General features: G+C 33.5%; 1 protein-coding gene across 15 annotated transcripts in view; it reads right to left on the bottom strand.

Annotated features, from left to right (window-relative positions):
• Nucleotides 1-13,998, bottom strand: part of KCNMA1 (potassium calcium-activated channel subfamily M alpha 1) — a 518,713-nt gene that overhangs the window by 148,025 nt on the left and 356,690 nt on the right. For all 15 annotated transcript variants that reach the window (XM_086466778.1, XM_086466776.1, XM_086466775.1 and 12 more), the window contains one exon: nt 1,427-1,537. In XM_086466778.1, the coding sequence (XP_086322904.1) occupies nt 1,427-1,537 (111 nt within the window). The remainder of the gene's footprint in view (nt 1-1,426; nt 1,538-13,998) is intronic.

Raw genomic sequence — 13,998 nt, forward strand, 5'->3', positions numbered from 1 at the left:
AACCAATGTTAACTATGCTGTGACTTTCTGTCTCATTTCATTATGCCATGAACAAAAAAAATTAAATGGCTCACAATTGACTATATAATGTGGCACCAACCTTGTAAATACCTTTTCTGATGCCACTCATTAAAACACAAGGGATTTAATAGCTAAGAGTAAATGCATGAGGATCTTTGTGATGCCAGATGCTAAATTTAGTAAGAAAATAAAAAGATACATGTAAATATTTGTCTATGAAGGTACAGAAGAAAGCAGGCATAAACAAGTAGCCAGATGCTAAACTCCCTTTGTGTGCATATGTAGTTTCCTGATTTGTATCACCATTCATTTTCACTGTGGAAATCTGGATCTCCGCTTTTCTCTCACAGAAAATTCTTGTTATTACTTAGAGAAGGGAAACAAGCAAACAACGTAGTTACTTGACAATATCACCTCTAGTTCAATTTGAAAGGACTAGATAAAAATATTTTGCAAGCGCTCCTGATTCTTAGTTTTTCAGCTTCTTTTGTTGAATTGTCACAAACGATTCTTTAACGTTTTAATCATTTTCTTTGACAAGAAGTGCAGAACTTGCTGCTAAATGCAAAATTATTACTCATTCATAGCTCACAACATTTCTAAACAGATGCCATTCCAGAGCAGAAAAGACCTTTCGTACTGTCTCTCTATCACATAGCTATTTCTGGTAGCTTCTCACATAGGCATGTCTATTTGATGTTGTATTGCATGTAATGCAGAGCCTGCAACAAAACAGCAAACACTTGAAGACACCTTTGCAAATCCCACATCACAAAAACACAAGAGACTGTGTGTGTGTGGGTATGTATATACGGGTAAAAGAACTATTTATCACTGTCACAATAATTTCTTTTCTATGTTCACTATATCTGTAATGTGTCTCATTTATAGTAAAATTAAATCTGCACCTACATTTTCTTTTTATAAATATTTTGCAATACGAAATACACATTTTTCCTAGTGAAATCAAAGGTGAGAATGTGTTTTCAGATAGCAGAAGTTCATATGACATACAGTAATTTTCACTGATTTTACCAATTTTGGTAGTTTCACTAGAAGTATTTGCCACTAAAGAAAAATCTCACATCTATTTATCAGTTTTTCAGTATTTTTTATTTCATAATTCCATTCCCAGTTCAACTATGTCTTTAGCTATGTACCTCACAATTGACACAATTGGGTCTGAAGTCTGTCTGCTTGAAACGCCTATACTTAGCAAAGGGTTATAAAAAATTGCAGAAATCAATTATTTTTTCAAAATACATTGTTAACAAAAGTAATCGCAAACATTGATTTTATAGTTATTTGGAGCTCAAAAGATCCTCTGTCTTCCCAAAAAAGATATGGCTTAATTTAATGAGTTTTAGTAATAGATGATTAAGACTGATCTTGGAAGATTACTCACTTATGCAGAAAGACGATTTCTACGTTGACATCATCCCTATCCTTGTGCAGGAAGTCCTTCAGGAAGTTGGACACACTTTCAAGTGTTATGTGACCACAGACAACTATGTGCCTGTTACAGAAAAATCAGAGTTAATCTTGCAAAGAAGATAAGCAAGCAAGAAAGCTGAGAAGGAAACCATAATTTATTGGCCAAAAAAGAGTATTAGTCTCTTCTTGGTGTTTCTCTAGATTCTATTACGTGAAGTCAGAGAAGGAAAACGTCAGTCCCAAAACATGCTTTGCAATTGCAAATACATATATGCTCTCACCTGCAAAGACTACTATTAATGAAACATTTGGCCAAGTTGTATTATGCCTTTAACAATAAGCAGCATCATTTATATATGTCTATACACAGTAATAAACAGTCCCTTTCAAAGTCATATTTCTTTATTTTACACATCTTTCTCCACATCTTTCCTCCTCTATTGAGATTTACTGTTTAAATTTTTGGTTTACAACATAATAAGACAGCAAATCTCCCTAAAATGATTTGATTTTTTTCCATGGTTGAAAGCTGACACTTATACCAATGAAGGCAGTGCAAAGCTTGCCAATTATGCACCATAAGCAGTAAAAAAGACATCTTTTTCCTACCATAGCTCCGTCAAGGAGAGTACTTTACAATAATAAACCATTTTTTATTGCACCATTGCAACAGATTGCTTACAAAAACAAAGTGTGCACAGACTGTTATGTCACAAAGTTTTTTACTGCTCCACGTTTCCATTGCTACATGTATCTGACCATGCAAGACGTAAGTACAGTATATACCTGCATACACATTCTGGAATTCTACATCTTAAATTCTGAGAGGCTGAAGAAAAGGCCTAGGAAATTGCACTGTTCCTGACTTAAGGGATCTTTGCTCCTTTATTATTGTAAAGCAAAGTCCAAAAATTTGTGATTAGAATATCCTATAATGTCTCACAATTTCTTCACGGAATAAACTAAAACCCAGCTTCTATTACTATCATGGGTTTAAGACAGATGGTGATTTTGATATGCATATTGCTAACATTTCCAATAACCATGATGCTCACAGAAGTCAGGAAGACAGACAAGGTGGTATAGATACAATTCCTGAACTAACAGAAAGTAAACTTCATTACAGCTACACAGCTTATGCACAAATGCCACAAACACAATTTCAAAAACTTATTTGGCACTTGAACTGCCAAACATGAAGCAAAGTAATCCCAAGGGTAAGAAGCAGACCATCCACATCTCATCTACTTCATAACTGTTCTGTGAAAAAGTCAGTAACACAGAAAACTGCATTGGCTGCAAACAACAAGCAATACGTGGCAGCAATGACTACTTATGTAATGGGCTATAATAGGAGTCTGTTCTTGCTTCATAATTTGATGCTTGATAAAATGTGTGTGAAAAATGCATAGAGCTCATTGGAAAAGGGATAATTATGCAGAACAAAGAATAAATCAGTAACATGCATTATGCAGTGAATATATCACCATCATGTACTATTACTTCTGCAATGGTTCAGATGGTGACTAGAAAAGCAAAATACAATAAACTATTATACTAGTCCAGCACACCTTATGATATTGTTCTACTATTACCACTTTTATAGATAGCGTAGCACAGAGTTTTAAAGCTTTATTTAAGAAATACGATAAACTCGGACACTCCTTTTGCACGATTTTTTAGTGACGTCAGTAGGACTCAGATGTAATTTTAAAAATAGCAGTCAAAATTATTTCATTTTTTTTAACAGGCAAGGGATATATGTTTAGATGAGACTCTGATCATGCTGTTTCATATTTCACATACAGCTCAATACTATGAACTTGTATTGCTAACTAGCTATCCAGAATGTCTGCTCTTGCTTCAGTAAGATTTTGTTCAATTTTAACCTGTTTTTGGTTCAATTAAGTGTACAGACCACTGACTTCTCAGACTGTAAACACTTAAAACCACAAAAATCCCCAAGTTAAAGCTTTTCTGTTTTATGATGTGGTAAGCACAATGTCAGAAAACAAAACATAAAATATATTAGCTCATCCTTTTTTTGGTGCAAGTGGTCCATAAGAGGTCGTCTCTGGGATCTCTGCAGCTGGTAGAGTTTGTAGCAGCCTCTGTACTGGATAAAACCATGCCTATATTCCCCTTTTCAGAAGCATTCTTCCTCAGTTTCCCTAGTGGTCAACTGCCTGAGCTGCCAGCACTGTGTGTGCATGTGTTATTTCACTCAGTTAGGTCAGGATAACAACTTTCAATGCAGAAGGGTAAAATATGATTTCAAGCACTAAGATTTTCTCCCCACCAAATGGATGAATCTCCATCCAATGTATCAATGTAAATGGAAAACCTCAAGAAAGTTCAGAATCTGAGAAGATTTTAAAACTTTAGTAGTTTACTAGATTTAAATTTGGAACAGACTGTGTTTGACAGACTACATTACACTAACATATTGGGAAGTTCTAGCTGTCTAGCAGTATTCAGCACTTGAGTGTAAACCCATCTAGCATAAAAAGACACAAAGGCCCAAGAAAATTATAAATAGCAGCTAAAAAGATTCATTCGTATTTCTCATACTTGCTGTACACATTTTCTAAGATGACTAATTTTAAAGCGTGCATAATATTTTCTTCCAATGTTTCTATTACTAATTAAGAAATTGAACTTTTCATGTGCATAGTTGATGCATTATTTTAAATAATTTCTTCTTGTAGGCAACTGCTTTGTACAGATCCTGCACTGTTAGCTTTAGCAGGCTCTCTTCCTGAATGCTCCTGTGCTACACTGCATTCCTCTGAAGAAAATTTACTTCCTTCCTGGGAGATTTCACTTCACATGGGTTCTTTTCTATCATTAATGAAAGTCCACATTTTTAGAATATGGGTAAACTGAAGATAAAAAAAAAACACAAGCCAGATAGAGTGTGCAACCAAAATTACTCCATTGCAGAAGAAATTTTCACAGGATCATAAGATTACAACATAATTCAGGTTAGAAAAGACATCCAGAGCTTATCAACTCCAAAAACCTCCCATTAAAAGCAGATGCACTTGGTACAATAATTCAATCCTGTTACGATTTTCATTCAGTAGGGTTTTATATCAATCTGTTCCAGTGAAAATAAAACATTTGGCTGTCAAATACTTTTGCATTTGAGCATCAGGACTGATTCTTTTGGAAGTGTCAGAAGGCATCTGCACTATGGTTTCAGTTTAGCACTCTGATTTGGGGCTGGACATGACCTAACCTTCTCCTCTTTGGTGTTCTTATATAGTGCAAGACAGTGTCCTGATCAGTGATTGCAACAAAACCTCCTGGTTTTCAAACAATATTTTCTGATGAGATACTTGCATCAATTTTTGGCTGAAAACTGCCACCAAAAAAATCTCCTTTTAATATAAACTATATTTTTGCTTAGAAGTAGAAGAAATTGAAAACAGATTTCCTACTTGCCCAGAGAGAGTTATTAGGTACAGTTAAGAAAACTTGGAGAGCTTATTATTGTTCCAATCTGTCCTGTATATGATTTAAAGATTTATAACTTCCTCTGCTTATTCCAATAACCATTCCTTTCCCATCTACCACCCATTTTTTTCCACGCGCCAAGAGTTTAAGTAAAGCCAACATACTGGATATCTTCTGCTTTGAGCTAGAGTTGCTTGGTAGGAAAACATTTTATTAATAATTATTAACAAAAATGTCTAACCTCTGCATTAAGCTTTTGTTTATGAAAACCCTCAAAAGTAATACAGTATTCAGCTAAATTATTATGATTTCAAATTTTATCTCTTTTTCATTCTTTAAAAACAAAATTTAGAATTCTCTTACAATACTGAAAACCATGATTCAGGAATTTAAACATTTTTATTGCTGGTAAGTATCAAGTAGGACTAAGGTTTCTGTTAAGTAACAGTTGTCATTGGTATCATGTATCAGAGGCAAAACTAGTTTAATATACCAATGGGAATCCATATTACACAATTGTGATGCTACAAAAAGAATCTTTTACAGAGAATCAAAACCTTACTGGGAGCCACATTTATCAATCAATAAAGCCAGACTAATCTATTCTCTCCCAGATGTACTTATCATTCTCAAAATTAATTACAGTCACTAAACATAAAAAATTAATACAGTTCTAGACAGTTGAAATTCTCTACAGGACGTTTTTTTTTCCACTAAAGTATTGACACATTTGCTAAAAATACACTAGCTTCTTATAAACAAAAATGGTGATAGAAGGTCCAAAGCTACCACAGATACAAACATTTTCAGAAAGAAAAAAATGAAATAAGCAAAAGCTATAACACCTAGAATTCTGACATGACATAATTGAGAACATACACTTAATTGATGTAAATAGCACTATAAATGAAAACAGATCCACTGTGCAACAGGATTCTTCAAAAAGAATCTTTAGGATCTTTGCATGGTTCTTCCTTCAGAGAGATCATAGGAAAGGCAAAATTTTTGCCTGTTTATTTTGAAATAAATTATAATCATTTTACTGGAACAAGTATAAAGAGCTTGGAAAAACTCACTCTAAATAGTCTGTCATAATAAATCAAAGATAATAAATACAAAATTCTGTTCAGCATTCAGTTAAATACACGGCATTCACTTGTCAAGTAACTGAATAAAGTATGGTGCACATTCATCTAGATGTCTCTATAAAACTATAATATTTATATCAAAAACATATGCTCAAATCTCTTTACGGTCTTTCTGCTTAGTGTTCTGATCACGCCTTCATCTATCGAGCATCTAAACTCTTTCTTTGTACACCAGTAGCAGGCTGCTGTGGTTGAAGTAAATGGATTCTTGTAAAGTCTGGTCTTTTTCAGCAAAGGATAGGTCTCAGTCACTTTTTCTTATAAATGTCAACAGAGAATGTACGTATGGTCTTCCTGTTTACCTGTTAGTGGTTAAATATACCAGTTTACAATATGTTTCTGTTAATTCAGTTCAATTAAGCAAAAAATTTATGTATGTGCTTTATGTGTCTCATTTGGTTAAACACATGCCTTACTTTAATATAAACTGCCCTCTCAGATTAATATAGATAGAGTCAGAGGTGTTGTACAGTCATGATTTCATGTTTTCTCTTTTTTCACAGAAGACCTGAACCCAAGGATGGTCCTCTGAGGACCACTTACTTAGCCAATGTGTATAGTGAGGCAAGACAATATCTTATAATATTTTAACCAGGAAAAGATCTAGCCTATGTATTGCATATATGATGAAAGCAAAGACTGAAACTCACTCATCTAGAATGGATACTTCTGAGCCAAAAAAAGACATACCAGGTTACTGTTAAACAAATAACTCTAGTAAGCATGAAACTAAAAAGCGTTACTCCCAATCTTGCCTTTTTGCATTAGTCATTCATATCTGTGAAGACAGAACATAAATTACTCTGAAATCAAGACACAATTATTTTTTTTTTTTAATCAATGCTATTTTCTCACTCTGATTCTCAAATCAGGCTCTAGAAATCTTCTAGTACAAAGGAGACAAGACAAAAATACTCAAGGATATAGCAAATTGTCTGTCAAGCATGTAACAACGCAGCAACTTTATTGTAGCTTTTGTTCTCCTTCAACTGATTCTTAGAAAGTAGATTTTCATTATTCTCTTCACTCCTCAAGGATTAAAAATTTCAAAAGTCTTGAAGCTACTGAGAAGCCAAAGCCCTGACTGAGAAGCCAAAAGCACTGACTTTCAAATATGTATCAACATTAATTGTATATAAGAATATGACTATGCTGTGACTGGAGATGTGACTGCAGTATGGGAGAACATGTCTGAGATACCTTTAAATTCTGTAAATTGGACATGATAGCTCCAGCTGCCAACTATTTAGGAACCAGAGTGAACTCGTGCAGCCTGTACTGAAGCTGCTGTGATTAATTCTGACAGAAACTATCTGTTTTTTCCAACAGGTTCCACACTCTTTGGAATCTCTTATATTGTGAGTAAAGAATAAAGAATTAGTTAACACCAGAAAACACTCAAAAAGCTGCATTCAGTACATGGTATACAGTACTGGATCATATATCAGACTAACATAAATGGAGAATCATTTATGTCAGGCATTTGAAAGTTACCTCTGATGAAGATACTCATTTACTTTGTGACCAATATAGGTATGTAAAACTAAGAATCAAGAAGGAATCATTTCAAATTCTCTTAAACATAGAATAGGTAATGTGTTACAAACATACAGTCACATACAAGACCCTAACTGGCTGTAAATTATTCCAGCTATGAAACTCTATTAAGTGTGCTTATACAAATCCAGGTTTCAATCTTGCTAGGTGAACATTGGTGGTGTGTCACTGGCAACATTTAAATATTAGAAATTGTTTCTGAAGCATATAGAAAAAGTAAAGAAAAATTTACTTACAATAATCCTCAAATGTTTTATGCCCACCTAAGTGAGATTTCTACTAGACAGAGTGCATTTCAGATACTTTGATACTGGATAATTAGCACATTCCTTTGTTTAAACTGCATGTTAGAGCTTGCACCGATGGATGTCTGTTTGCAATAGTATGCTATCATAAGTGATTCACTGTGAGCTGCTTTGTTTATTTCAAATTCCTTGCTTAGTTACAGCTAAATTAGTTTATCTTACATTTTTATGATCTAAGGAATTGCTCAATGCTTGTCTATAAAGCAAGTTAAGAAATAAAAGTTAATACTCTTTGCTTGATGCATACCTCTGAAACCATAATAATAAAAAGAAAGCACAGTGATCTGTTTCTTCTAGGATCTGAATTACTTAAGAGGCATCCACTGTAGCTTAAAATAAAGGATGAATATTCATCCTTTCATTCAGTCCTGATGGTATTTCTGCTTTCATAAAAAATACCACTACATTTAGACATAATACAGCTATATCACTGTAAGAAATAAGTGAATAATTTAATACAAATTGAAGTAAAAACTGTTAAATGCTGCGGCATGCACGAGTCCATACTAGAAAGCTTACAGTAAAATGCAGGAATAAACCACACCTCCAGCATTAGCATCTCAGTTGCAAACAGAATTTAATCTACTGTTCTAATCCCTCCAAACCCTGGCCTGCCTTCATGCAATATTTTCTGCAGCAGGTATCACACACACAAAACACCCTGTTATTACTTCTGAAATAAATTGAAAATATTTTCCCTTAAATAAATGCTTTCTATGTTCCCACCATTACTCATTTTCTAATTGCCTTATGCATTTTTTTAAATACTCAAAGAGTCAAAAAATAATTAAATCCTTTGAAAGCAATGCAGGAGTTAGCAAAGGCTTTAAGATTTTTGAGCATTTCATTCATGACCAGAGTGAACGCATTTCTTTACACAGAAATCACCCCAAAACGTCATGACTAATTTTCTGCAACAGAACTTGAGTGAAAACAGAAAGTCATAATTCATTAAAACTTGACCAATTCACGACTTCTGCCATCTCGCATTGCACTCCCTGGAATGTTCACACTTAAAAGTCATGGTCTGTATATTTTGTAGAATATGGTAGAACAGCTGTTTTATAAAACAGATTCAGTCTTTCTTGGGTCAAAATTTGACAGCAATAATTGCTATTTTGATTCCAAACCCAAAAGTGGGTTTTTTTAACTTTAGGCAGAGAGAAGGAAAACTTGAAATTTTTACAATTTTAACTAGAAATATAAAATTAGTGCTGCTATTGTAGGAATGGAACGTGGTTTGAGACCTAGAATACACATTTTTAAAGTCATAATATTGTTATATATCACTTCCTACATTTCTTGCTTTCAAAAGAACGGATATAGTTTAATAAGTATGCAAAATTGGAAAAAAAGTTTGCCCCATTAGTTCTATCTATCAGTCTTTTTAACACTCATCAGATTTTCTTTATCACTAAGTGAGACTTCATTTGAAACAGTGGGATTAGAAGAATGGCTAGCAGATGGGAAATAGAGACCCCTGGGGATCATAATGCAATCCATGTCACATTCTCTTATTGCATTCTCATCCCACTGGAAAATAATATCTTACATATTATAGCAAATTATTTAATAAAATAATCTAGTGTCACTTTCTTTGGAGCTATGTCTCTTATTACTGCAGCAAATGTACCTTTGCCAAAGTATTTGGATACGCCTTAGGTTGGGGTTTTTTTTCTGATTTTTAATCAAATTCAAATATCTAATGAGTCCAAGATGGCCTGTCAACTTAAATTATCTGTTTGTCTTTCTGTTTACCATATCTATCTGTCTACAGTTTTTATTTTTCTCTGTGAAGTTTAGTTACTGAATCCCATGTTTCCTTCTGGAAGCAATCTCTAACAGATGATTATTCCTGTTGATATGTTGATGATTTGCTAATTTACGGCTTGTAAATTTAAGAAATCTGAAGAAATCTCTGAGAAGCAGAGCAGATCATGGGAGAAGAGAAACGATCTTTTAATAGCTTATACAGTAAAGAAGTGTGATTTCATTAAAATAAAATTTTGAATCTTATATATTAACTATGGTAATTCCTGTGGATCTTTTCTTTAATCTTTTGAAAATTTAACAAAGTTTAGCATAAATATTTACTATTGGTACAAGATAAGCAGTTTATATATACACATACGTGTATATAAAATAATAATAATCCCTCTCTCTGCCAATATCTATTAACGTGAAACTGTGTTCTGCTTGCTGCCCTTATAAAGATTTTTCATTTAATTTAATAGCAGTTTCACATGAAAAAGGCAAAAATAATTTAGTCCATGGAATTAAAAGTCAATAACTCAATGTAAAAACTGGAAAACATCATTAAGTTACCCAGTCTCTCTTTCAGTCCATCAGTTTACAAATGTTCTTTCCATATGCTTTCTAGAGCTTTGTGCAGGCTGATTTACAATAAGCTGATGTCTTCAAACGGAAAATATTTTACAGAATTAAAATCCCATCTGATCATATGAACACGTGAGTACAGAAATGAAACAACTGAATAAGAGCAATCTTGAGTCTCAAGTAGATTGGAAAATGCAGAAAAAAAGGTTAATTACAAATTAGTAGAGGTAAACCAAATCTGGATCTTTAATCAAATCTCAGACCAGACTTAGGTGATATGAACATTATAAATAAATAAACAAACCAGCCTTGATTTTTTTGTTTTGTTTTGGCGGGGTTTTTGGCTTAAAAGAAATAACACAGATGATCTTGGAAGTCCTATTTCGGCTAGCATCGAATGTTTAAGTTCCAAATATTGCAAACAGAGTGTAACAGTAGAATTTTACTTATCCAAAACCAAGAATTTCTTGAAGAAAACCTCTGTCTCATAAGACTTAAAGTCTGAACTTTATAGTTAAAAGGTTAGTTGGAGCACTTCAGAAAATCATCCAAACCCAAAGTGATCACTGCCTCTTCCAGCCTTCCAGAGCTATGTATGCATGAATTAACCTGTAGGCTTATTGCTACATTCTAAAAAAAATAGCCTATCAGCTATGGTGATAGAATGGCAGATACCTTTTTTTTTTTTTCCTTCTATGGTACTTCAGTTTAAAATTATCACTTTAAAATGATCCCTTGAATACTTATTCTGAATTCTACAGATAGGTTACAGAAAGAGCCTAAACAGAGTAATTCAAATTGAAAGCCTTAAAAAGAAAAGAGCTAAACATAGATAGGGTGTAGGGAGCCAGCTGCTGGTCTCAAAATTATTAAGAACAATGGCTAAGAGGAAATATCATTAATACTCAAGTTATATACTGTTTCAATTTGTAACTGATGAAAAAAATGTCAAACAAAAAAGCATAAAACTTCCCCTGCTTATGTATAGAAAAGTATGTATTATTTTCTAAAATAGAGTCTAATCTATAGACTTTTTATAATACTACAATAAAAGATCAGATTTTTTTTTTCCTTCTCCACCCTACTACATGTTACATCTATTTATATCCAGTATTTGGTCATTACAGACTACTTTCTCTGTTCATAATGACACTAGTTTGTCACTAAGTTACTTTATGAAATTAGCCTAATATAACTGCTTTCAAGTATATGCTTTCATCAGTTATTTCTTAGTGATCTAGCAAGTTTAACAGTGAGATATGTCCTATTGCAGATGGTTTTTTCAGTGTGACGACATAACGCTTGGTGATGAGGCATTTAACAACAGTTAATGCTCATTATAAATTTGTCTACTCTGCATCTTAAAAGCATTTCTCATCTTCAGAAAGCATAAACCCGACTCCATTAAATCTCATAACAACCCTGTCAGGTAGTTACTAGTCTATTATTAATAAAAATATGCCAACTTTCTACAGAGAAAGTTATGTCATTACCTGCTTCTACAGAAATTGGGAGAACACTGGCTAGCACATAAAGCGCATTAGGTGCAATACCTGCTTTGCAAAAAGTATTTCCCAAAACACAAAATTAGGTACTACAGAATTCATCCAGGGAAATGCACAGGAAAGAGAAATAGTAGTGACTGAATTGCTCATGTGAAAGAACAGAAAAACTATGTAGGACTCAACATGGAAAATGCTGGAAGCCACATCACTGTTATCCAAGATACCTCTTAGCAGTATTAGAAAATGATATTTTTACAGTTCTGTTTGCTTCTAATGCTTGAATTTTATTTCCCAGTTACATCTTAGTTATGTAAACACATTTGATATCAACTGTCTTCTGACACTGTAACTACAGTCTTGTTTTATCATTTGTATGTAGTGGTGCCTATAGCAAGAAGCAACTTTTTGTTTGTTCTGAGTTTGTTTTAAACTAAGGCGGCCATTTTTTCTCGTCTACTGACCATCTGATTCTGGTGTATCTGGGCATATACTAAAAACATTAAGAGTCTTCTGATGAGTTGACCTGTAAACAGTAGCAAAACAACTGTTTAGCAGTAATCTCATTATCTATACAGCAAATCTCATTGCTTACAAATCTGTAAATCAAGACAAGGATTGTTACCTTTTTTGCTAGGTGCTTAATTTTTTTTGCACTAGGCTGAAATTGTGTCAAAAGTCATTACCCTCCTTGTCATTTAATGTGTATGTTTGGTCTCTGCCACATTTTGTATAGCTATATTGGTATTTATTTTGATATATATGCAACAGTGAGTACTGCTGTTTATTTAATAGGTGAAACTTCAAGACTATTAAGAAATTCGTGCTTTGTGTTCTACAAGACATTAGAAGTCTCATTACAGAAATATATTGCAGAACAGAGATCATAAATTAAATCTAAAATTTAAAATTCCCCATGGTCTTTTGTAACAAAACTACCTAGTTATCTAGTAAATTTAACCAGTGATAACTGCATACTGCCTACAAACTACTTCTGTCTCAAACTCTGTATGTGTGTGTCTCATCTAAGAGATAAGTAAGCTTCTTTATTGTGCAAAATGATTCCTGTATAGTTTATCAGTCCTTTGGGGACTTTTTTGGCTGAAAAGCAAAATGAAATGTGAGATCAAACTTGCTGGTGTGTTGGTTGTTTCTCTTTACTAACTGGAGTTTGTAGAAATAATATTTTACGCATACATTCTAGCTGCTTCAACAGTTACGATTCTATAGCAAGGCTCTCAGTATTGAAGAGATGTCATGCAATCCTCAAAACATACATAATCATATGTTAATTTTAACTTCCCACCTAAATGTTTAATAATCTTATAGAAGCATGTTATTCCACAGACATAGTTCATGAGGCAACATGTATAAACATATATATAAATGCTACAAAGCAGATTCCATTTATTTATCTATTTTGGAGAAGTTAAAAAGTATACACATTTTCTATTTTAAGAGCTGAAATGACATCTTTCAACAAAATCTAGCTGCTTTCATTTTGTTCATGTATTCAATTTTATCTGGAAACTTTCTGACATTAGGAACAGAACGACTGTAGTTTCTCACTATGTTTGCTGCCAGAATCTATGCTTGGTTGCTCAACTAAAGACCTTATATTGCTAATTACTACCACATACCCACATCCCAAGCAAAGGGACAACTTATTGGTTCTGACAATCCATTCTCTCAACACTGAATTCCAAATGAAAATTTAAATTTTGGCCAAACATAACATTTCATCAATCTTGTTCTACTGACTGCAAAAGCAACATCAAACAAGGGTGCTAATGGCTTTTTACTGTGCAGTTCCCAAGCTTAGATTCTCTGATGAAAGACCCACATGAGTAAAGGACATCTTTAAACCACTTAGTAATTAATAATTGAACCAAAAAACAATGCATAAAGTAAATTGAACAGCTTATATGCTGATGACAGCTGAGTTTCAAACAAGTTATATGGGCAGTAGAGATCAGCAGAGAAAGCACTGACAGAGTGAGCAAAAACCAAACAGATAGTGCATATAAGTAAAGATAAAAATAAAAGGTGAAAAAATAAAATTATGCACACCCCAAAGCTAGCAGAAGCCTGCAAACTGGAGTTGAGCTTTTCAGAATGTGGGGTTCTGACTGAAGATCAGGTCCAAGTTTAGAGACATCTGAGCAATGCCGGGTACTAGTGACAATGTAGAAGGGGAGAAACTAAAATTCTGTATGTAAAATAGTTTTAAACCAC

The sequence above is a fragment of the Leptosomus discolor genome, chromosome 6 (genome assembly GCF_034619465.1).
Source record: "Leptosomus discolor isolate bLepDis1 chromosome 6, bLepDis1.hap2, whole genome shotgun sequence".
Classification (NCBI taxonomy): domain Eukaryota; kingdom Metazoa; phylum Chordata; class Aves; order Leptosomiformes; family Leptosomidae; genus Leptosomus; species Leptosomus discolor.